Source organism: Poecilia mexicana, unplaced genomic scaffold, assembly GCF_051168715.1.
Source record: "Poecilia mexicana isolate PSO_F unplaced genomic scaffold, ASM5116871v1 scaffold_2, whole genome shotgun sequence".
In the NCBI taxonomy this organism is placed as follows: domain Eukaryota; kingdom Metazoa; phylum Chordata; class Actinopteri; order Cyprinodontiformes; family Poeciliidae; genus Poecilia; species Poecilia mexicana.
The window spans coordinates 25,135,565-25,158,050 of NW_028263371.1; the positions used below are offsets into that span (position 1 = coordinate 25,135,565).

Genomic DNA, 22,486 nt, shown 5'->3' on the forward strand with positions numbered 1-22,486 from the left:
ACTAGACAAAAATGTTTTGTAAGATTGTGTTTTTGGAGTGTTTAGACCAATCATAGCACCGTAGACCACAGCTGCATTCACAGGCTCACACTTTAAGATGATTTCTTACACCAACATGCAGATTGGTAGTGCCATGAAATGGAGTCCATCAAGCTGGAATTAAAACTACAACTTTTTAATTGCCAGATGAGCCCATGGTTTGGTGTGAAAGTTTAAGGCAATCGTCAAAGCAATTTCCAATATAAACACCTGATTTAATCCTTTTAAAAGCAAGAACACGCCACTAAATGAGGGATTATTCAGGTTAAATGAGTGTAGGATCGTGTTTCAACAAGAGCAGTTGGCTTAAAAGCTGGTCCTGTATCTGCCACGATGAATTTCCTGAGCTGACCGTCTCAGATCCTTCAACTCGTTCTGCAAACGGGATCTGGCTGTGAGCTTCACACTGGAGTGTAACATGTGGTCTGGTAAGTGGAACCACTTCAAGTTGGTGAATCGGGAGCTGAAAAGGGAATCTCCTTCTCCTGGAACCAACCCAGGCCCCCCGCTGAGCTGCACGAGAGTAGCGCCAGCAGGGTGTAGCGCAGGGATGTCAAACTCAGTTTGGGCCGTATTAAAAATCTGAATGTTCTTAAAGGGCCAGCTGTGCCAGAATGTATTGATAAAACCCATTAACTGTTAAAATGTTAGTAAATAACTGTTTTAGCATTCAATAAGTGCTTCTTTTCCCACTGATCAGGATTTTGTGATTTGTTGAAAAACTGGAGGAAATTATTGATGTAATCTGGAGTCTAGAGGGCCACATAAAAAGCTCTGATGGGCCAGATTTGGCCCCCGCACCTTCAGTTTGACACATGTGGTGTAGAGGAAAAGGAGACCAGCAAAATGATTGGCCAGAGATCAAGCTTGAGCGATCCTGCTGGATCTTACTAGTTGATCTAGATGCTATTTAGGGGTGTGGGAGAAAAAAGGAGCAGATTTTTTGTTATAAAAATGTTGAAACACACTAAATTATGCTCTACTTCAATCACAACATTAGGCTCAAAACTCAGGGTAAACTTCCTTTGGAGAAAATTTTCTCCCTCACCTTCAGCAAACCTTCCACTAACAGAAGGACAAGGAAATACTTTCATCTTGAGAGGGAAAACAACACCAGAGCCACGGGCTTTCTGCTGTCAGCGACCGTAAACCAACAGTCCTGCACGGCTTCACTTTACAAATAAAAGCAGCTGGCAGACTCCGAGTAGAGCGGCTCAAGTGGATTCATGTAACTGCCTTCACCTTACACCTCAACATGCTGGCAAATTGTCATGAAACTTCAATCAAACAGAATTAGTCTGACTACTTTTACTGCTGCAACGAGAGATAAGGATCTTCTCCGGCTTGTTCAAACCAACTGACCTGAAGATAAGTGGAGCTAGAGACTAATCCGTCTGATACCTGGAGGTAGAGAAACAATGACTTAGTGCACATGTTTCTAATTGTTACTTTTGTTCCTGTCCTGTGTCAGATGTGAGATACTGTGGGGAAGCTTGTTAGACCTATTTATTAGAGAAATAACGAATCAGGATGTTTCAAATTGATAATCTGGTGACATTTGCCCCCAAAAAAAAAAAAAAAACTAAACGGCGGAACGTGGAAATTAGGGCTGAAACGATTAATCATGATTAATCGATCAATGAATTAATTGTGACAGAAGAGTTAGGTGGTTCAATGAAAAATCTGCAGAATTTGTCAATTCTTTTATTCGATTAATCAATGAATCGTCAGAATAATCGATTAATGAAATAATTGTTTGACGCAGCCCTACTTTAGACAAAATGGAGCAGCTTTATGGTATGTTTGGATTTAAATTAATCTAAAACGAATCTTAAGAAATGATGCAACAAGGGAGCATTAAAACTGACTTTTAACACAAATCCTTCCAGCTATTTTTTAATGATTTTTACATTAAAAAGAAAGTGAAGAGTTTCTAAAGTGATTTTTAGTGTTGGACCAATTACTTGTTAGGTGATTTTTGGTTGAAATGCTCTTTACGACAGGCTCAAGCTGTAAACTCTCTGGAATGAAGAACCGGTTTGATTTTCCTGTAAAGAAACCTCCAATTATGACTTTTTTATTCTTTCACAACAAATTACAGTAGAACCTTAAGAACCCTGTTTTGTTTCTTCAGATCAAAATCAAATATGACAAAAGCAGCAAGTAAATAGTCAAACTCAAACATAAATAGTCAAACTCAAACATTCTTGTTCTTTTAAATGTGTCTGGCGGCACTCCAGACTGAGATGATTGGGACTAATTTACGAGGCTGACCTTTCCGAAGTCGTTCCGGGAAAACTCCAGGAGGCACATGGCTCGGTCACACCCTGCTGGACTTACTGACCTACACTCCCTAAAAGCAGCAAAGAACTTTTACAGGCTGGACGGGAGATGCAGCGCTCACCCTGCAGCGCAGGTCACATGATTGGGAGTTACTGAACCATGGAGGTTGACCCGGTCCTAAACCTCTGAAGGCGCACACTCTGAATGTGGAGGAGTCACCAAAAGGACAGGAAGAGCTCCTCCGGTTTTCTGGTGTACAGTGGCAAATTAGGAATCCAACGAACCAGATGAGAGCCACTCACCCAGTCAAAGAAAAGACATGATGATGGATCATTTTGGACCAGAAAAAGGTTAATAACTGGGAATCTGTGTGATCGACCCACATAAAGTTGTGCAAAATTATGAGGTGCCACCAACCGAAAGACAAAAGTGTTAAAGTCTGAGATTACTTGAAACTAAATAGGAAAAATAAAACAAAAGTGGTGTTTTACAACAACAACAGCATGTCCTTGAACGCCTCAAAGGGAAACATTAAATATGCATCAAGCATAACACAGATCAGACTTTATTTGAATGCGACCCAGACCACTTGGATATCCGATCTCCTCAAATGTGACCTGAATCTGAACGTCCAGGTTGTATTCATCCGACCTGAAAGTCATTGATATTCGACAAATGTCCCTACTCCTGATGCAGAAAGAAAAACAACCATAACAGACTATAATGAGGATTAAGTTGTTAATATGATGGCTGCAGTCAGACTGGCAAAACACTGAGCACGCTCTCGATGTGTGACGTTACTGCGCATGCAGGACACTTTCAGTTCACACTGGAGAAAAAAAATCCAAACTAAAAAAATACAATTTGACAAAAAATCGGAAATGGGTCACTTGAGGCTGCAGTGTGAACGTAGCCTTAGTTGATTCCATCAGCCTTGCTTGAGAGGTTGAGCGGCTAAAGTCTTTCCTCTGCCTTCATCTCCCAGAGTGCTGTGCGGTTCTCGTTTGGAGTTCAGTGAAATTATTGAAAGTTCTTTCGGATGTAAGATCTATTAATATTGAGTCTATAAAACAAACTCTCAGATCAAATGCAGTTTCTAATTGTGGGAAGCTGGTAAAATGCCAAAATGACTGAAAAATCTCTCCTGTAGTTATTGACTGGCATAATAATTAGGACCTGATGTGAGAAAAGATTCTACTCTAAGCTCCCAGCATGCAGTTCATTTGCCTGCCTCAGTGACAGCTCTCCCTCTCACCTCCTGCCCCCATAACACCCTCATAGCGCTGCCTCTATTATCGCACCGATAACACATCTCCTCACGCTGTAACACGACACAACCAGCACATGCAACGCCTTCACTTGAGCGAATGGGGGCTGTGGCGGGGATTGTAACTCACCAATGGCAGCGGTCACAACACATGCCAGGACGAGTCACTGCGGAAGTCCTGACCCGGTCACTTGCTCTACGGGACGCTGAGGTAACGAAGGCCGCCGATTCTGTGGAATTCAATCAACATTCTCCAGTGTCACCGGACTAAATGCTGGAGACGCCAAACAGAGTAGGGGCTCACACTGGATACTCCGAATCCACATCTGACCAGTTAGGCCTGTTCCTTATCATGCACCTGTGCTAATGTTAATTACAGATCACTATCAACTCCCATCTGCAGCGAGCAAAAGCCATGTCACGGCGACTCGATCCAAACCCGATGTTCCATTCACAGTCGGCCTCGACCTGTTGCATTTTTCAGCCGTTACTAGGCAACTAGTGAGTGCTGATCCTTGCTAAGAGGTCGGATGTTGATGACTGCATGAGCAAGTGTTTAAAAGAAAATGGCAAGGAGAATGTATTTTCCTCTTTTCATAGCAAATATATTAAATTGCAACCAAAAGAAGTTAAAATCAAGAGCACTGAAAAGGCAGCATAATTGAATTGTGAAGTGCCAATCAAAATGAAGGGTCATCGGCTGATTTTCCAACTCAATCCACACATTCATTCACTTTTATCAGATAACAAAAGCGCTTTCATAGATTTCAGGTAAAAAAAAATTGACAACATCTAAGATTTACATTAATATTGCTAGGTTGACGGGTTATAAATTACACGTATACTTCTTCTGAAGGCTACTGGTTGCTCTGTATGCTACTTGAGGGTTTCAGAGTAAAAACGGACTGAATACAAATGTCTGCCGCACTTGTAAGTATATTCAGAAAGAAAACAGAAAATTCTGCGTCACTTCCTTCCAATCATTTAGATCAGAGTAGTGTTTTTCTTTTTGAAATATTTTAGACTCAAGTTCTATGTGCTTCTATATGATGGTTTTTGATTCATTAGGTCTGAGTGTGGTTTGTGAGACTAAACTGCAACATTTTGGATAATTTAGGTCAGTTGATGATTCACAAAGGAGGAGAATTACTTCTATACAGAGCACTAGCCCAGTAGTTAGGTTTGGTTATCCTCTTGCCATTTATAAATGAATTAATAATTTAAAAACTACTTTACTGAGATTAAAACTAGATTTAGGAAGGGGTAAATATTATACAAACTAGATAAGGACTCGATTAGTGACTTTTCTGCTACTTAGAAAGAACACTTGTTGCATTACTCCTCATGTGAACAGAATTATAACTAAATACACTGAGAATTTGACCATGTTGTGTAGTTATAAAGGTTACAAACAAATTATCGGTGAGTTATATGGATTTTAGAGAGTTGAACCATCTGACCGGGGCAGATTAACCCTGCTTTACCCTACCTGTGACCCGGTGGCGGGCGAACCTGTAGGCAGGAAACTCCCCGGTTTCACCGTGGCCTCCGGTACCCCTCCGCCTCCCCCACCGTCACCTCTTTCGTGGTTTCTCTCACCACAAGCATGTTTTTTTTTTCTTTATAACACATTTATAACACCAACTACAATTTAAAAAAATATTTTACATCACATTGTCGTGTTTAAATTCCTTTTACAGATGGTTTTCGGGAACTAGAAGGTCTACATTGCGTTAGTTAGCGTCAACTCCGCCGCCGCAGGTTACAGTTTACAGCAGAGCTGCGGTGCACCAGCCGGGTTATGCGGATCCATTCAACCGTGGGAAGAAGCACTGTTCACTTTTCCTCTAGTCTTGTAGTGTCTGTAATACTTTCTTCTCGATTTAAACGCTTGAAACCTGCATATGTGTTAGCAAGACATTCAACAATGTGTCTATATGTGAATAAATACGGTTAATCGCCGCTGTCTGTGCGCTCTGTTCCAGTTTCAGGCGTTCACTTGAAGTTGAAAGCATTCCCTTTCATACAGGTAGGAAACACACTAAGGGCGTGTTCCTAAGTCTTTCCTTTAAAAACACGCACTGAGCCTAAATTCACCCTAATGTTATGTTAGCACAAGCAGCTAGTCGAGCTAACCCACATTTTTAAACGCGTTGGGAATTAACACAGGACATTTATAACGCACAAGGCTGAGCTTCACACACATCTGCAGGAACACGCCTGACAGTAAATCAGCTGCTATAAAAACATAACTCACCCCTTATCGGCGGAGATATCATATCAGTGCCGTAGTTGGAAATTTATCCAGTGGTTGTAAAAAATACTTCGCGGTAAGGTACAGTAGGAAGCAGCCCGTGGTAACCAGGAATCACCCTGGCAGTCAGGAATTTCACAGGGGGCAGAGCTTCTCGGGAAGACAGGGGTGGTGCAGTAGCACAACATGACGGTAGGGGGCGTTTCACGTATACACCAACAGCTAAATACCCTGAGTTGGGTAATAACCAGTTACGTTTACTTAAGTAACCGTTTGGGAACAAATTACTTTACTTTCACTTTAGTAATTTTATTATGGAGTATCTCTACTCTTACTTGAGTAAAATTTCTGGACTTTCTACCCACTGAATGAAAAACAAACGTGTTTTAACCAAAAATAGACCAGACACAGACAAACTTCAGCAGTTTTTGTTAAGGTTTTATAAGTTTTATGTTTCATTTGCCTTTTTTAGACTTTTTGTAGTTATGTTATATAAATAAATTATTTAGATTTTGGTCTTTAAAATACCATAATGTCCACATAACTTTATATTTTGCTCCATCTGATTAAGTAATTTTTAAACATTAAATGATTGATGTCTTGATCAGTTACTTCAGTAGCCTTTTTGCCAAATACTTTTTTAATTTTACTTGAGTAAAAGTACGTTGACATAGTGCTACTCTTACATGAGTGCAATATTTGGGTACTTTGCCCACCTCTGAATTTTTTTTCTTACAGGATGATACGTTACAAACACAAAATTTAAAGCGTTTTTGGGTGGATTTTAAGTGATGGCTCCATATAAAAGTAGTCAATAATTGTGAAGAGGAAGGAAAACAATGATATTTAACATTTGCTAAAAATAAAAATTAAATATAATGCATATGTTTAAAAATTAAAAATTAAAAAATCCAGTGACGTTTGTGGAAAAACAGTTCAAGATGTATGAATACAGATGTTATAATAGTTAGCTAAAACTAACAAAAACTGAAATTGAGAAAACATTTTCATCAACTGAAACAAATAAAAAAGGTAATTAATGAGGAAACTATATTAATCATTTATAAAACTAAAACATACTGAAAACATAGATATAATATCCTTCATTTTTGTGTTTATGAATCTATTTATTAGCTTTTCGAATTGATCTGAAATTGGCAGGACAAAAGCAAAAGTTGGGAGAAAACACAAGTAACTTGGCTGTTCAATAATAACTAAATACATTTTTTGAAAATGTTATTTACCCTTAAGTATTCATTATACCCAACTGATGTAAACAATGTCACAAAACAGTACTATATTGTAAAATTTTAGGTGAATTCTGCACTTAAAATTTAACCAAAGTATGAAAACCTTAAAACTACTACTACAACTAATAAACAATTAACAATATGTAACAAATAAGTAATAAAAACTAGCAAACACACTCTAAAAACAAACAAAAAAAAAATCACAACAAAATAAAACTAAACTACAATGCAAAGATGAATGCATTCCAAGGAACTGTATCTTAAGTGCAACTATCCACACGTTTCATGTTTTCATGTTTTCGTCACAGTCCATGAAGCAGAATAAAGCAAACAGTTGACACTCGCTCCACGGCAGCACAACAAAGAGTTGAGCGATAACAATCTGGCTCAGACTCAGTCACAGAAAGAGACACAATGAAGCCAGTGAGGCCTTCAGGCAGCCTCTTAAAACAGAGCGCTAACAAATTAGTCTTTATTCTCCTCCCCTGATAGTATGAAAACAACAAAATTGTGTAATATTCTGCTCTGAATTCATGTTTATGTCATTCAGATGTTTTGAATGTACAGGATTCAGTTAGGTAAAAGTGATCAAATACACGGGTGGGTTTAGAAAGCTTTCTTTTTCGTATCAGTGACGACTGGATTAACCATTTGGAAGGACGATGTGGATTCTGACTTGGCAAACATCATGTTTGCTTTGGGACATTACTTCTCTGCTTGACCCAGTTTAGACTGTAAGTTTACTCACTCAGGGTTCTGATCCATTTGCCCACTGACCATTTTAAATGTGCTTAGTTTTGGTTGTTTCACAAATTAAATGAACAAAATTGATAACTGCCTGAGGGAAATGAGGTAGCTATCATTTAGAGCACATGTGTCAAACTCGAGGCTCGGGGGCCAAATCTGGCACGCTGTAGCTTTTTATGTGGCCCTCTAGACTCCAAATTACATCAATAAGTCACTCCAGTCTTTTCAGAAAGCCGCAAAATTAATGCAAAATCTTCAGATTCCCACATTTATTTCAGATTTTACTTCAAATTTTTCTCACAATTGGCCAAAAACATTTGGTTTAAGTGACTCCTTCCTCAAAAGTCCTTACAAATATTTCTAAATTAGCACCAAAAAATCTGTGAATTTATTACAAAGGAAACAAAAAAAAAAAAAAATCCTGGATGGATTTATCTATTTATCGATATTTTCACAATTTCATGGGTTTTATCAATACATTCTGGCACAACCGGACCTTTAAGAACATTCAAATTTTTGATCTGGCACTAAATGAAACTGATTTAGAGTGATACGTTTTTGTTTTTATTTACTGACAATAACTGCTTCTGTTTTGGCAGTAAGTTTTCTTAGCTCCTCGCAAAAACTGAAACCATAACCCACCTCTGTTATGTCTTTGCTGAAGGTACTGTATTTTATCGAACATTGTATTGTTTATAATTATCTACTCATAATGAATTTTTATTTTGGGAGAGTGTAGAGTTTCTTTTGTGTAGCTGTACATTTATTGCACGATATTGGATTTTTGGTCGACATCTGATATGCCGATATCCTAAAACTCATTTGGCTGATAATCGATACCAATACTGATAGTTATCCAAAGCTTGTACAATGGACTGCTGATGGGGTTTCTTTTTCTCCGCGGTTATTTCCCTTTTGGCCACTGATGTCCAATATTAAACTTTACAGCTAATATCAGCCGATACCGATATGTCGATAATACCGTGCATCCCTATCTAAAGGATTTTGAATTTCCACTATTTCAGTCGCTGTTTTAGCCATAAATTCTTGACTGCCAACAGGAAGTCAACTAAAAGATCTAAAACGTTACACAATTTAAAGATTGTCAGGAACAGATTAGAAACAATGTCACTAACATTTAAAAAGGAGCATCATGAATGTCCTACCACCAGATAGTTCAGTTTACACAGCAGGAAAATGATCCAAAGCATACCTGCAATTCCTTGGAATGATACTAAAATGAAGATTTTGGAATGGCCTAGTCAAAGTTTAGACTTAAAACCAATTGAGATGATGTAGCATTACCTTAATATGACTATTTGTCAATATTTTGCTTGATTTTTCCTGTTAGTAAAGATAAACAGCATGTTGTGCTGTTAGTATTGTAATATTGTGAAAGAGTACACTACAAGCCTTACGTTTCTTAATTTCTCATATTTCTCTTACTCTTTATTCTGTCACAAAATAAACCAATCTCAGCCTGTTTATAAAACACAAGGCAACAGATGCCTGCAGCATTTACATGCCTGCATAAAAATCAATTTTTTCTCCTCCTTTGAAATGCCTCTTTACCATTACTCACAAGCAAACACTTCAATACATCTGATCTGCTGCAGCATAGCAGAGGTCATGACTGGAACATGACCCCTGACCTTCCGTGTTTATATTCCCAAGAGGACACCCGTCATATATGAAAGATGAGAGACTGACTTCCATATTAGAACGAATTTTGTGACTATTACAGTTTAGTCAGTTTTTTCATTGCTAGTTATGGTTCTTTAATCAAAAATCCTTATTTGCGATATTGATATAAGCTTAAATGTTTGAATGTTTACTTAGAAAAAATTATTCTGGATTGAGAAATTTTCCTGTTCGGTCCAAACTGTTGATTGTGCCGTGTTTTGTGCTTCAGTTTGTTTAGTAAAATTTAATAAATTTGTCTAATTCCAACCAATTATTTTATCATCTTCTAGCTGCTAAACTCACTTAACTTTCTCTTTAAAAATTAGAGAAATCATTAACTTAGTAAAATCATATATTTCTATTTTTATTAGCTCTGAAATGTATTTCAATTTAATTATTTTGAAGTGTCTTTTAGCTGTTTATTCTGATTTTCTACTTAGACATTGATAATTTTTATTAAAGTACATTTAAAAATCTGGTTGCAATTTAATTTATTTAAATATTTTTAGTTGTTAAGCATACCAATTTGAAATAATGAAGTAAAATATGAGAAAATGTAAACATTTGAGTTTTTTTTTCATAGGTACATTTCAAAAACTGGCTTATATGTAACAAAATCTAATAAATATATTTAAGTTCCTAAAGTTACACAATTTGAATTCATAAACAGATTCAAATACAGTGGAAATAAGGTAAATTGGCCAATTTTATTTGTTAAATTGTTACCCTTGTAACAATTACTCTTGTAATAAGTTAAGTAAATTGTTACAATTTAAGTAAATTGTTACCAGAGTAACAATTTACGTGAATGGTTACTGTTGTAACAAGTTATTCTTGTTAAATTGTTACTCTTGTAACAATTTAGCAATTCTTCCCCATTTTCACAGTAAAGTTCAGCTATATTTGTGGAATATATTTGCTTAGTTTATTATTTTTTAAGTGTTTAACGATGGAGATTCTACATGAGAGTTGGCCACTGCTGCTTTATAAATGAATGCCAAAGGATGTTAGTTTAAGATTAGCGTGCCACCATGTGGCAAGAGTCCGCCATTGCATCAGAGGCGGATGACAGATGTACATCAAATTTCGACATCTGTCTTACAGTTTGACGTTTAGATGTTATTTTTTATGGTTTAAATTATCCCTTGTGTATTTTATATCAATTTTATTTATTTTTTAAAGAAAAAGGAGGATAACAGTGAAGCTCTCTGCCTATGTTTGAATCGATTAGCTGTAGAAAAAGCTTTGAAATCTCGTTAGCAACTGAATGGAAACGCGAGGCTCCGAGGCACGAACGACGTCCGACCAGCGGCAGCAGAAGCGGGAGCGCGTGCTGTCACTTTTCACGCGGGAAGCGCGCGCAGATGGCTCGTGTTGAGATAGCGAGGCGCTGCCGACCCGCCCGCCCCCCTCCGGAGATCAATTCGATTTGGTGTCCGGAAGATGGATGGATCCCCCCTCAACGACGTGGAGTTTATGAGTTTAGCGGGGTTTTTGGGTAAATAGGGGAGAAAAATGGAAGCGTGTAAAAATGAAGACGAAGTGGGAAGAGATGGAGTTTATGAGACCCCACGCATACATGCAGAGGGAGGGGGTCCACAGCTGGTTTTCACATCACGATCCCGGGCCGAATGCAGGGCCGAAACAAGCCTTTTTAGGGCCCTAAGCAAAATTATATTTGTGCCCTCCCCCCCATTCCAAGATATCAACAGCAAATACTTTTCTTAAGCTACTCTAAGTGTGTAACATTACTTATTCGCTTCAATTATTCGCTTCAATTACAAATTACACTAGTTAATTTTTAAGCCAGTGTTAATTTGGCTATCGATTTTATTTAACCTTACAGAAGTAACTATATTAAAAAAAAGTATTTTGAGCCTCAGAGTGGTATTTAAGAGTACAATTTTTAAATTAACATCAGCTAAACAATAATTTACAATAGTTTGATATCTTAGCAGGAAGAGATTAATCCATTATTTGTGTACTAAATATAAAAAAATATATATAAAAATTGTTTTTCCATGTGTGATACCATGTAGTTTTATTATTAAATGTTATATACATATATTTTATAATTGTTGCTTGGTGCACTTGGGGCCCTAAGCAGTCGCTTAACTCGCATATACCTGTGAATATGTTCAACATTTTTTAGATTTAGCGACAGTTTTATGTTCTACAAATGTTTCTCAAAAAGTTTGACTTTAAAACTTATTTCACTCTTTTAAACAAATTCTCTGTTGAAGCAATTTGGTTAAATTTATATCCTTATTTTCTGTAAAATCATTGTTTTCTTGTTTCTGAATTAAAATAGTTTCAGAATCGAAGACGTAATAGTGTAACAGGTCACAAAGATTCACCTATTATTGAACATCTAAGTTACTATGCTATATAAAATGTGAGTAATTTTAATGGTTAGCATAATACCTACCAAACAGATCTTCCTTTATGACTGACTAACTCTGGATCTACATCCTGGTTGGACGTGTGTTGTCCTTTGGGGCTGAAAAAAGGGACAGCAGGATGCTGAATAAACTCCCTTTCTGACTCATGGTGACTCGCATCCAGTGGGATTTCCTCAACAAAGCCCCAACAATTGGATTTAAAAAAAAAAAAAAATTCTTAACCAAATTGAAACCTAATGAATATCTCGGTTTTAACTCTCCAGATTGGGCCGTGCGCCGGGTCCTCATGCGTGCGCACACACCTTATGACAGACCCCTGCGATACAGATGGTCAGAGCATGAGGCTGAATGAGAGGGGGACCATCCGCGGCTGCTGACGCATTGTGGGGGGACGTCTTCTTCAATGCAGCACTTAATGAGAACAGACTGACTCTTTCTCCCCTCCACCTCCCGATTCCCCCCACTTCTTCCCTCCTCTGCCCATTTCCATCTGTTTGGAGACAAAGGGCCACGAGCCAGCTCGAGCCCCGGGACCCTGCTGGTGAAGTAGGCAGGGATAATACGGCCCATCCCGCGGGCTGCATTTCAACACATGGACCTGGCTTTGTACTTCTGCAGCACGAACACCCTTCAAACTGAAAACGCACACACCGGGGCGTGAGCGCCAGAGAAGGGAAACAGAGTTGCAATATTGACGAGGGACTTCTTGCCTCCTTCCATAATACCCTGCGACGCGGAGAATAAAGGAGAGGGCGGAAACACAAAAAGCCCCGAATGTTGTCGCTCGTACTGCGAACATATGGCTGTTTGTTGTCATACTCTTTCTCCCTGTCCAATTTACACAGAGCACTCAGGATCAAATGAGCGTGGATCAATGTGTGTGCGCTCTCCTCCAGGCTTTGAGTGGGCCTGTACCTGAATGATTATGAGGAGAAGGATGTCCAAATGCTGCTAATGGCCGATGTATAATCCCCTGCCGTCTGCACACACCTCCTGACATATGGTCAGTCCTCGGCCTCCACCATTACATAAGCCACACCGCGCAGACAGGGTGGGGTAGGGGGGTGGAAACGTGCTACTTTCTCACACACACACACACAGAGGCCACACTGTCAGCCAGGCTGTTCAGCGCCCTCAGCGCTCTGGGCTTCGCCTGTCACTTTTCTTTCTGAGGGTCTTTCTAAAGAATAAATTGAAGAGTACCGATGCTACGGAAGCTTCTGGGATGAACGGCACAAATGGGCCTGGTGGTGCTCCATCGCAGCGTACAGATGGACCCGTCCATTCAATAAGCTTGAGCAGAAGTCTGTCTAGCCCGCCATGCCAGAATCACAGCGCTTGTTTTGTGTTCTGAAGAGGACAATCTGTTGATGAAACATACTGGTTTTTCTTTCCCTTTGACAGAAGCCGCCTAAAATACAGAGCCTGTCAGGTCGGAACAATGGGCCTGTAAAATCTGGTTTATACTAGTTAAACACAAAAACGTGAGGTTGGAGGTTACAAAGAAGCAGATGATAATAGAGGCAAGAGGAACTTGTACAAGCGTTCCTAAAAAAACAAAACAATAATCCACCTTTCAAGTGATTTGGGTACGACTTCAGCAGTTTTCACATCTAGAGACCAGAAGGGGACAAACAGTCACCACAAAGGTTGTCCAAAGGTTGTCCTAATATTTCCGTAGGTCACAATCTACAAAATTCAAATGAAATCTAACAGCTCTAAATGACAAGATACTATTCACATTATCATCCAAACCCAATGAAAGCATTGAGGTTTAACATGAGTAAACTTATTTCTTCAGGCTAAAGGTGCTACTAGCTTCTTGATTAACTCCCCTAAATGTGCAGCAACAGACAAGTTCTCACCTTACAGAGATAGTTCCTGTAACTTGATGTAAGCTTCTCAGCCAAAAGTCAGGTTTTACCGCCAACTGTAGCATCTTTGACGTCGCTCTGCCTCCACCTGAACATGCACATATGCGCATATATTCCTAACACACAAGTGCATTCTTAAAGTAAGTGCACCCCCTGTTGCTGTAGGCTGTTACAAGCACTTAATGTATGTTTTTGTCAAATGAACGAAAGCAGGCGTGTTAACGGTGCTATGCTAGCCGACCATTCTGGAATGTAATTTTTAGTTAGCCTTCGCTAATATTGAACTTTTAATATTCCCCTTGCCTCTAACTATTCATTTGATTGAGAAGTGTTGGAGTGGTGATGCATTTAAAACTTGCAGGACACTGGCCCTCAAATTCCGGCTTTGCAGTCCGCTACCGTTAAAGTTAGCTTACATTAGCTTAGGCTCATATCAAATCAGCTACATGTACTAGCTAGCTATTTTTTTTATTTCTAATATCATGCACTGATTGCCTCAGAAGTAGTAGCTTGTATCAGGGAATGATGTCACAGAACAAAAGTGACCAGGCTAGCTCCTGTTAGCGATACAAGCAATGATGTATTTTTCAAAATTCTAAGTTTAAGTGTTATAGGAACACATCATCTAAAAGAAGTTTGCTTATTTGATGACATTCAAACCATCAGAAGCACAAAATAAAATTCTGTAATACTTAATACCAAATTATGGATGTATACAAATTCAGCAGCTGCGTCCTTCAAAAGGACCCAGAACAAAATCTCTGCAATGCCTCTTGGGATAGGGTGGTCAGTGAAGGTACACTAGACCTCAAATACAGGGACAAGGACACACTTGTGGGTCACATTTGGAAGACTCTACAAATTTGGACTACCTTTGTTGCATCGCTGTGACGTAGTCGACCTTCATATGTGGCCTTCGAAAGACCCAGGAACTGAATTTGGACACACCCTGTGTTGTTTATATGAAGCAGCAGCCATATTTAACTTTGATGTTGGGAATTCTGACTCCAGTGCTGAGGTTCTTCAACACACCTAAATTCATCAACAAGAGGTTTTGTATTTTGGAAGATCAAATTGGTTTACTGGTTTTGTTTTAGCTCCACTGCCCAGTAAGTGCTCACAGCGGGTGTTGCAACAGATGAAGGTAAAAGTCGAAGAAAGCCTGACAGATGAGTCACAAACTGACAGATGGAAGGTCAAAAAACAAAACCAGGACTGCAGAGCCACACATAGATGTTGTGGTTTGCATTTGGATTTTGCCCTTTTTAACCTGCCACCCCGAAGTAAAGTTAACACAACAGAAAAGTTGTGAGAGGTTAGATGTTTCTCAATCTCAGTGTAAATGTGTGAAACTGGAACAACTCAATCCATCATGTAAAATCTGACAGATTGGCACAACTTCAAACCTAACGATTGTCCAATGAAACCGGGGTTCTCCAACCTGTGGCACTGGAGCCACATGTGGCTCTTTAGGTCCTTCAAATTGGCTCCAAATAACTTTGGTCAGTCATGTAGAACTGACCAAATGCTTTGATAAATATAAAGGGAATAAAATAGTCTTTAATATAATGTCTAAAAAATTTCAGCAAGAAATTCACAAATATGTTTTGGTTCTTATTTTTAATATGTGTCTTTAGTGTGGAAGCTAAGTGGGTTTATTTCAGAGAATTCCTTCATTCTCAGTTCAATTGTTTTGGGTTTTGAGTTACGTTTTATTTTTATGTTCTAGGTTTGACATTTTACAATTCTACATTGTAAATATTTAAACTTAACCTATTTTTTGAGAACATTTATGGATGGATGTAGTTTTAATCACATATTTTGTTATATAACGCATTCTGTTGCATTAAGGCAGCCTGTGGCATTTCCACGGTTGAAGGTTCAGCTCCCACTGGGCCACCCAAGCTTCACAAAAAAAGGTTGAACTCCTGATAATCCGATGTAGTTTGGATAAAAGCGTTCATACATCTCTTCCAGTCTAACTCAACAAGCCTTTCCTGGCACAATCGATGAGAATAGGCGTGCAGATATCTTACAAATCGTTATAAATATTTGGATCTTTGCAGCTCACACCATTTGGCAATATTATATCTCCGCTCTCGCTCTCTCATAAATTTCCATCTCTCCCATCCCTTCTTCCTTGCCGGGTTTCCCACGGGAGGTGCCAGACGGCCAGTAATTTGGTTGTCTTGGCTCGTCTGGAGTAACACCTGCCCCCTCTCTGGGGAGGCAGAGAGCCTTTCAGCCAGCAGCATATATATATGTAGCCTACCACTGCCTTTAGCTGCTGACCACTGAGTGTGTGTTTGTGTGTGCGGGTTTTCTTTCTTGCTGTGAATGTGTGTTTGGACAGTAGAGTGAACAAGGGGTGATGTCTCATAAGTACGCTAAAGTACTTATTCCACCTTTCAGCATGTGTGTTTGGTGAATGTAAATGTGCTGGGCCAGACATTAGGAGGGTTTTGGGCTATTATTATTATCACATGTTGTGGTTTGGTGTTTTATTGGTTTAAGATTTATAATACACAGGGTTTCCACTTGTGTATTATAAGCCTGGCGGGCCACCAGGCTTTGCTTGCCACCAGCCAGGCTAAGCATTGCTTCTTATTTTATTTTAAAAGTCTTTTTATATACTAGTAACAATAATAGCAAAGGTGGGTTTATAGTTAAAGCACTGAATTGATGCAATTGATGTACCGTGCAAGAATGGCGCATCATTCGCTCCGTCCTTGGACACACATGTAGCGTATATGTGCTACATGTTTTACAATTTTTGTAACCACCTTTCACTCATAATGGTCTGTTTGGAAGGTCTTCTTGCATAGCAGCTTCACCTGCATGGTTCCTCTATGAAGGTTGTCTTTTTGGTGAGAACTGCACCAAGGAACCTTGACGCATATGCAAATCTCAAAGTGCAACTATAAAGGCTTAGTTTTGCTTTTAGAGGTTCGCGCTGAGAGTGCAGTGAGACTGATGTGAGAGCATATATGTTTCCAGTCAACTTTGAACATTTTCAAAGATAAAAAAAAACGATGGACAATGGTGGACTGCCCTAATGCCCTGACAAAACAATGACATCGTCCCCCCTTGGACCAAACCTTCAACCTCAGCAATCGTCAAACCAGTTTAGAACCTCAAATACAGTAAAACCTAAATAAAACCCATATGACAACATAAGGTGCCATTCGTAAGTGACAACTATTATACACAGCTGTAGAAAACATATTACAGTGGTCAACCTTTCCAGGAGTGTCTGGCCTAAAAAAAAAACATTACTCCAAGATTACATCCACAACTCATCCAAGAGGTCCCATAAAACCCAAAAGACCATAAAGTTTATGAGAGCAACTTGGCAAAAATGATATCCATAGTTTTTCTTGACCAAAAACATCAGAAAGGTCCATCTCACATTTTACAAAAACATATTGATAATATCTAAGACTTTCCCTATAGTCACACATGGTGGTGGAAGTGTGATGCTCTGGGCTACTTTTCTAGATAACCAGCAGAAACAAGTGGAACCATGAGTTATGCTCGCCACCAGAATGTCAGGCCCTTAAACTTAACCAGGTTTGGATTATGAAGCAGAAAAATGATCCAATGCGCATCAGTAAGTCCAGGAGTTTTTTCATTGGCTAAAAAAACTCCCAACAAAATGAAAGCTTTGTTCAAAGGTTGAACTTTTTTCTAGTTATGATGTATTAGCAGTAATCAGAAACAGCCGATGGTAGTTGCTGTTTGATTAATATATAAAAGCTTCATTTTGTTTTGATTTTTCTATGATTGAAGACATTTTTTAAGAAGGGTGCCATGTTTATAACGTAACGTTTTAGAAAGGAAAAATATAAAATTGTCATTGAAATACTCGATTTTCATGTGGACAAGGTCTGTGAATCTTGATCTCCAAGATCATTTATTGTTTACTCGCATAAAATAAACCTGAAAGCGCTCACATCCTGTGAAGATGTGTGTATTTATACTCTGGTTTATATTCTGGGTTTCTATGTTTGTAGTTCAGTAAAAGCTCAAGTAAAAAAGCCAGAATTATGATTAGAAAGGCAGGTTGTCAACTGACCTAGATATCATTATTTAATATTTCTATAACTCATCATAGTAAATCATAGTAAAAGTTGGCAATATAAACTGTTTATCAGTAGTTTTGTATTTCTTGTTGAGATATAACAAGTGTAGCATCACTAAAGGCTCAGAGGATAAACCCTTAGTGTCTATTTTCCAACAACTGTGGTTTAGTGAATTGGGACTTTACTAAAGTGAGTTAAAATGCTGCCAAAAATCAATATTTTCTGCCAGCAGGAGCGTGTTTGAATTGGCTGCCACTTATTTTGCCACTCATGAACAGGCTTTATGCAACAAAACATTGCAAATTTCAAAAGAAGGCATTCAAAGGACCACTTATGAAACAGTGATACAAATGAGGTTTTTAGGACTTACTAAGTTTGGGTTTTTACGACAGATAGGTTGGGAGTCCCAATATTTGTCACTAATGGCTTGCCATACAGCATGGTTGTCTCAGCTAGCATGTTGTTAGCTTATATATTTAATGGAGTTTAATGAACTGAAATGTTTTAAACGTATCCCAACATAGGAAAGGGAGTCTTTCTTTAGCATTTGTTTTTAATTAAAAATAACACCGGAAAATATGAAAAAAGTCTGTCCATTAGAAACCAGCTGTCACACAATAACTCTACTAAAAAATCTGCATAAAGCAACAAGCCTACACAACCCTGAAGAGACAAAAAAATCTTTGGATAGAGGATATGTGTTTTTTTCTTCTCCTTTTGCTATAAAATTACTTATTGGAATTTCCAGGATACAAAGAAGAGACAAATAAATAAACGTTTTCTAAAATAAGAGCCTAACATCAGCACATCGAAGAGAATAAATTCAGACTTTGTTTTTGGTCACAGCAAAAGAAGAGGTGTCATTCTGGAGATCACAACAGAACCTCTTGTTGTCATGAACTGACAGAAAAACGAGGCGAATCTGAAAACTGAATGACGTCCCAACACAACATTTTAGGGAAGCAGACACCTACGGGGCCGTGGGGCCCCACAGTTCAAGTGCTCATCGTTGCCATCGATCGATATAACAGACATTATCAAAGCAAAACAAGGAGACATCGAACAAACATTGAAAGCAAACAGGAGATGCAGTGGATTAACAGAAAGTGCCATATTTCTTTTTTTTTTTTTAAACAGGAAAACACCATTACTTACCACGTTCAATTTCACAGCCTAAAAATATATTGAATCAACAAACAATATACATTTATACAGAAAGAAAGACCTGTAATCCGCATAAATAAATTAGCAATAATATTAACGCAATTAAATAAATAAATAAATAAATAAATAAATACACTTTAAAATGATTAAGGTCACAATTTCTCATGTCATAAGTAGCACTTGACGCATTGAAATTTTTTTTTTTTCCTTTACGGAAAACATCTTCTAAACTATAAGATCTAAAGCAGCTATTTTGTTTACATCCCTTCATTTTGATGTGAAAAATGCCCCCCCACAGCCTGACACAGTGAAAAAAGGGGATACGCGCACTGTAAAAAGTGAAATTTGCTTCAAAAAAATTTCTTTAAAGTTGAATTAAGCAGTTTTATTGCCTACGTTCCATTTCAAGCAGGAATTTAACATTTAAAATTGTGTTCAGATTAAGGTAGTTTAGCAACAGCGCTAATGCTAAAGTCAAACTTGCTAGCAAGTGGAGTTTTGCACACCTGAGGCAGTCGTAGTTTTCAGGGTAACTTTTAATCAGATCACCAAAATGATCTTAAAAGATAACTTATATGGTGAACATACATATTTCCCAACAGAAATACTGTTTAAAATCTATTTACTATATAAATCCAAACAATTGCACCAATTTTATTTAACTTGTACAGTTTTGTTTTATCAGAATTATGAATTTATTAGTTTTTTTAGGCAAGAATGCAGATACATTGAATCGCTCAGGAAATGCATCCATGTAATTTTTATTGCTTTCAGAGCTTAAAAGCCTCAATAATCAGCTGGTCTCTCCCTAACTCATCAAAGTCTGAGAGGAAAAAATGATTTTATTTAACTGATTTTGGACAATTGAAAAAAAAAAAGTGAAAAAATGGATGGTTACATAATTGGTGAAAGATGAATTTCACACCGTTAAGTGGAAAACTCTTAAAAAATAAAAAGGCCAAAAGTTCTTTAAGGTTATAAATGTTCTACTGCTGCAAAAATAAATTTTAGAGGATATTTACTAAATTAAATCAACTTATGTGGTTTCAAATGTAATGTTTAATACCTGTTGAATTCAAACATACATTTTCTTCTTTTTATTCGTCCTGCAGAGACCAGTAAGGCTATCACGGGTTGAATTAAACTCTCATAGGAGTTATGCTTTATTTAAAAAGCGAGTTTGTTTAGTAAATTTATATTCAACAGTGAAACTTGCTAGCAAGCTGAACTTTTTAACAGTGAGACGGTTGCTGCCACACAACAGCACATCTTAGCTATGGTTTCTTTTTTTAACACCAGACTAGGTAAATTAACTTAATTAGTTAGAATTTCAGTGATCATCGTTTATGTGTTAAAAGTTGGACTCAGAAGTGATAATAACTCCACCCAACTAAATTGTCTCTCCAATTTTATTGGTTGAATTCTAAGTTCGGTTTTTTCAGTGTAGCATGTCTGCCCAAAGTACCATCTGTGAAAGGCTTAGAAAATACTGCGCGTTCTGTAGAAATCTCCCGCACCAGTCCGCCCGTCCGCTCCCACTCAGACATCCAACACGTGGTTCAGGTAGGAGATGTAACAAATAGCCAGTCTGAGGATCTCGATCTTGGAGAGTTTCTTGTCCGGGGGCAACGTGGGCAGCAGCTTGCGCAGCTCCGCGAAGGCCACGTTGAACGCCTCCACCCGGATCCGCTCCCGGGTTGCGTGCGCGGAGCGGTACTTGGCCGTGGCCCGCCGCCGCCTCCTCTTCTCCTCCCTGCTCAGCGGCTGCTCGGCTTTGCATTTGGCCCGCTGCTCCTCGCCCTCGGTCGGCTCGTCCGAGGTGCAGCCGGCCGACTTGAGCCCGTTGAGCATCGACTCCGGGTCGGACTGGGTCCACGACAGGTCCGCCTCGGCTTGGTCCGGACTCAGCATCATTTTTACGCTCGGCGTGTTGGCGGGCGATCCTCCTCGAAAACCTAAGGAAAATGTAAAAAAAAAAAAAAAATTATCGAAAAGAATAAAACCATATAAACCAAATTAAAACAGTGCTTAATATAGGATTTAATTAGCATTGAGGCCCCAGTGGAGAAATCTCTCAACGGGCCTCCATACATCCATGATGTCATAAAATCTACTTAAATAATATATAGATTTAAATTAGCGTAATGTTTTAGCATTATTTTCCTAAAAAGTAAGCACTGTATTAATGCTGTAGAACATTTACTAATATAATCCTGATGTGATTAATCTCAGAAAAACGAATTGCAGCAAAGTTTAGGAAAGCTCTCCCGAACACGTGGACGTGTTTTTATGACTATTTAACACGTTAAATAAATATATATTTAGTCTAAATTCAACTCGGTTCAGAGTTAAGTTTGTTTAAACAAAATGATCAACATTCAAAAAGCAAAAGAGGTTTTAATAACTTTCACTTTTCAGTCACATTTTGGCCTTTTTTAAACGAAAGGAAACAGTTTCCACTTTTATTCATTTGAACTTTGCTCAGTGGGTGTTCTCCTGTCTTGAACAGAACAATCATAATATTTAATGCTTTGGAAGCAAAAAAAAAACTAATTCAGAAATATTTTTAGCTTTTTATATATAATAAATCAAAGTTAAACTAAATAAATTGTTATATTTAAAATAAAAAACTTAACCTTAGGTGAAAGGAAAGCCTTAAATATGAGCCAAAAATTAAAAATGTATTTCTGATTTTCTTTAATTCAACTTGTGTTTATTTATTTATTTATTTTTTAATATATTTTTTTTGAAGAAGAAGATGCTGGCCATTTTTCCCTCTGAATTAACATAATCAGAATTGGCCATCTGTCACAGTGTGATGAACACATCTGCTTAGCTGAGGCCGGAGCGACTTGAAGGTAGATCTGATGGCAAAATAAACTAATAAACAAAACACTACAAATAAAGCTGGTTAGAAAATCATCTGAGTTTTCTAGCTAAAATAAATGGGGGAAAAAATTTAACATTTAAAGATGATTAACTTACTTTGAAAGAGAGTTGGGAGGCAATTTGGTTCTTCGTTTAATTAACCCAATTCCCAATTAACTCATGTTCCACGAGCCGAACGAGCATCAGATGTCAAAAAGACGTGCATTCAGGCTCAAGGAAGTGGAAAGAAAATGCAGAGAGAAAGTACTTTTTGTCACTTTTTCCTGATGGAAACTTGCATCGCAGAACGCTTTGAAAACGGACCAGAAGTCTTCCTGGGATCAGTTCAGGAAATCTGCAGAAAAATGTCAAAATTAAAAAACAAACAAACCAAAAAACCAAAAAAAAAAAAAAAAGAAAAAAAAGAAAAAAAAACGATTAGGGTGACGATAAGAGGGGATCAGCCGGTCCTCGGTTGGATTTCAGACAATAGATGAGCTGGGCTGACAGAGAGGCTGCTGGTCCGTCCGCCTGTGGAAGATGGAGATGAAGAGGCTGGAGATAAGCGACACT

The 22,486-nt window shown here is 38.2% G+C and overlaps 2 protein-coding genes across 2 annotated transcripts in view; both read right to left on the reverse strand.

The window, feature by feature from the left end:
• LOC106930351 (vang-like protein 1) overlaps window positions 1-6,000 on the reverse strand; it is a 39,173-nt gene extending 33,173 nt beyond the window's left edge. Inside the window, exon 1 of the mRNA XM_015007821.2 lies at window positions 5,847-6,000. The gene's annotated coding sequence lies outside the window, so the exon portion shown is untranslated. The remainder of the gene's footprint in view (window positions 1-5,846) is intronic.
• A 14,447-nt stretch (window positions 6,001-20,447) lies between these two features.
• nhlh2 (nescient helix loop helix 2) lies at window positions 20,448-21,348 on the reverse strand. The gene has a single exon (XM_088013209.1). It carries the CDS (start codon window positions 20,957-20,959, stop codon window positions 20,585-20,587), a length of 375 nt encoding a protein of 124 aa, XP_087869335.1. The 5' UTR covers window positions 20,960-21,348; the 3' UTR covers window positions 20,448-20,584.
• Window positions 21,349-22,486: the final 1,138 nt, after the last annotated feature.

Excerpts from the sequence above, each read along its gene's own strand:
- nhlh2 (XM_088013209.1), bottom strand. The coding sequence starts at position 20,959 with ATGATGCTGAGTCCGGACCAAGCCGAGGCGGACCTGTCGTGGACCCAG.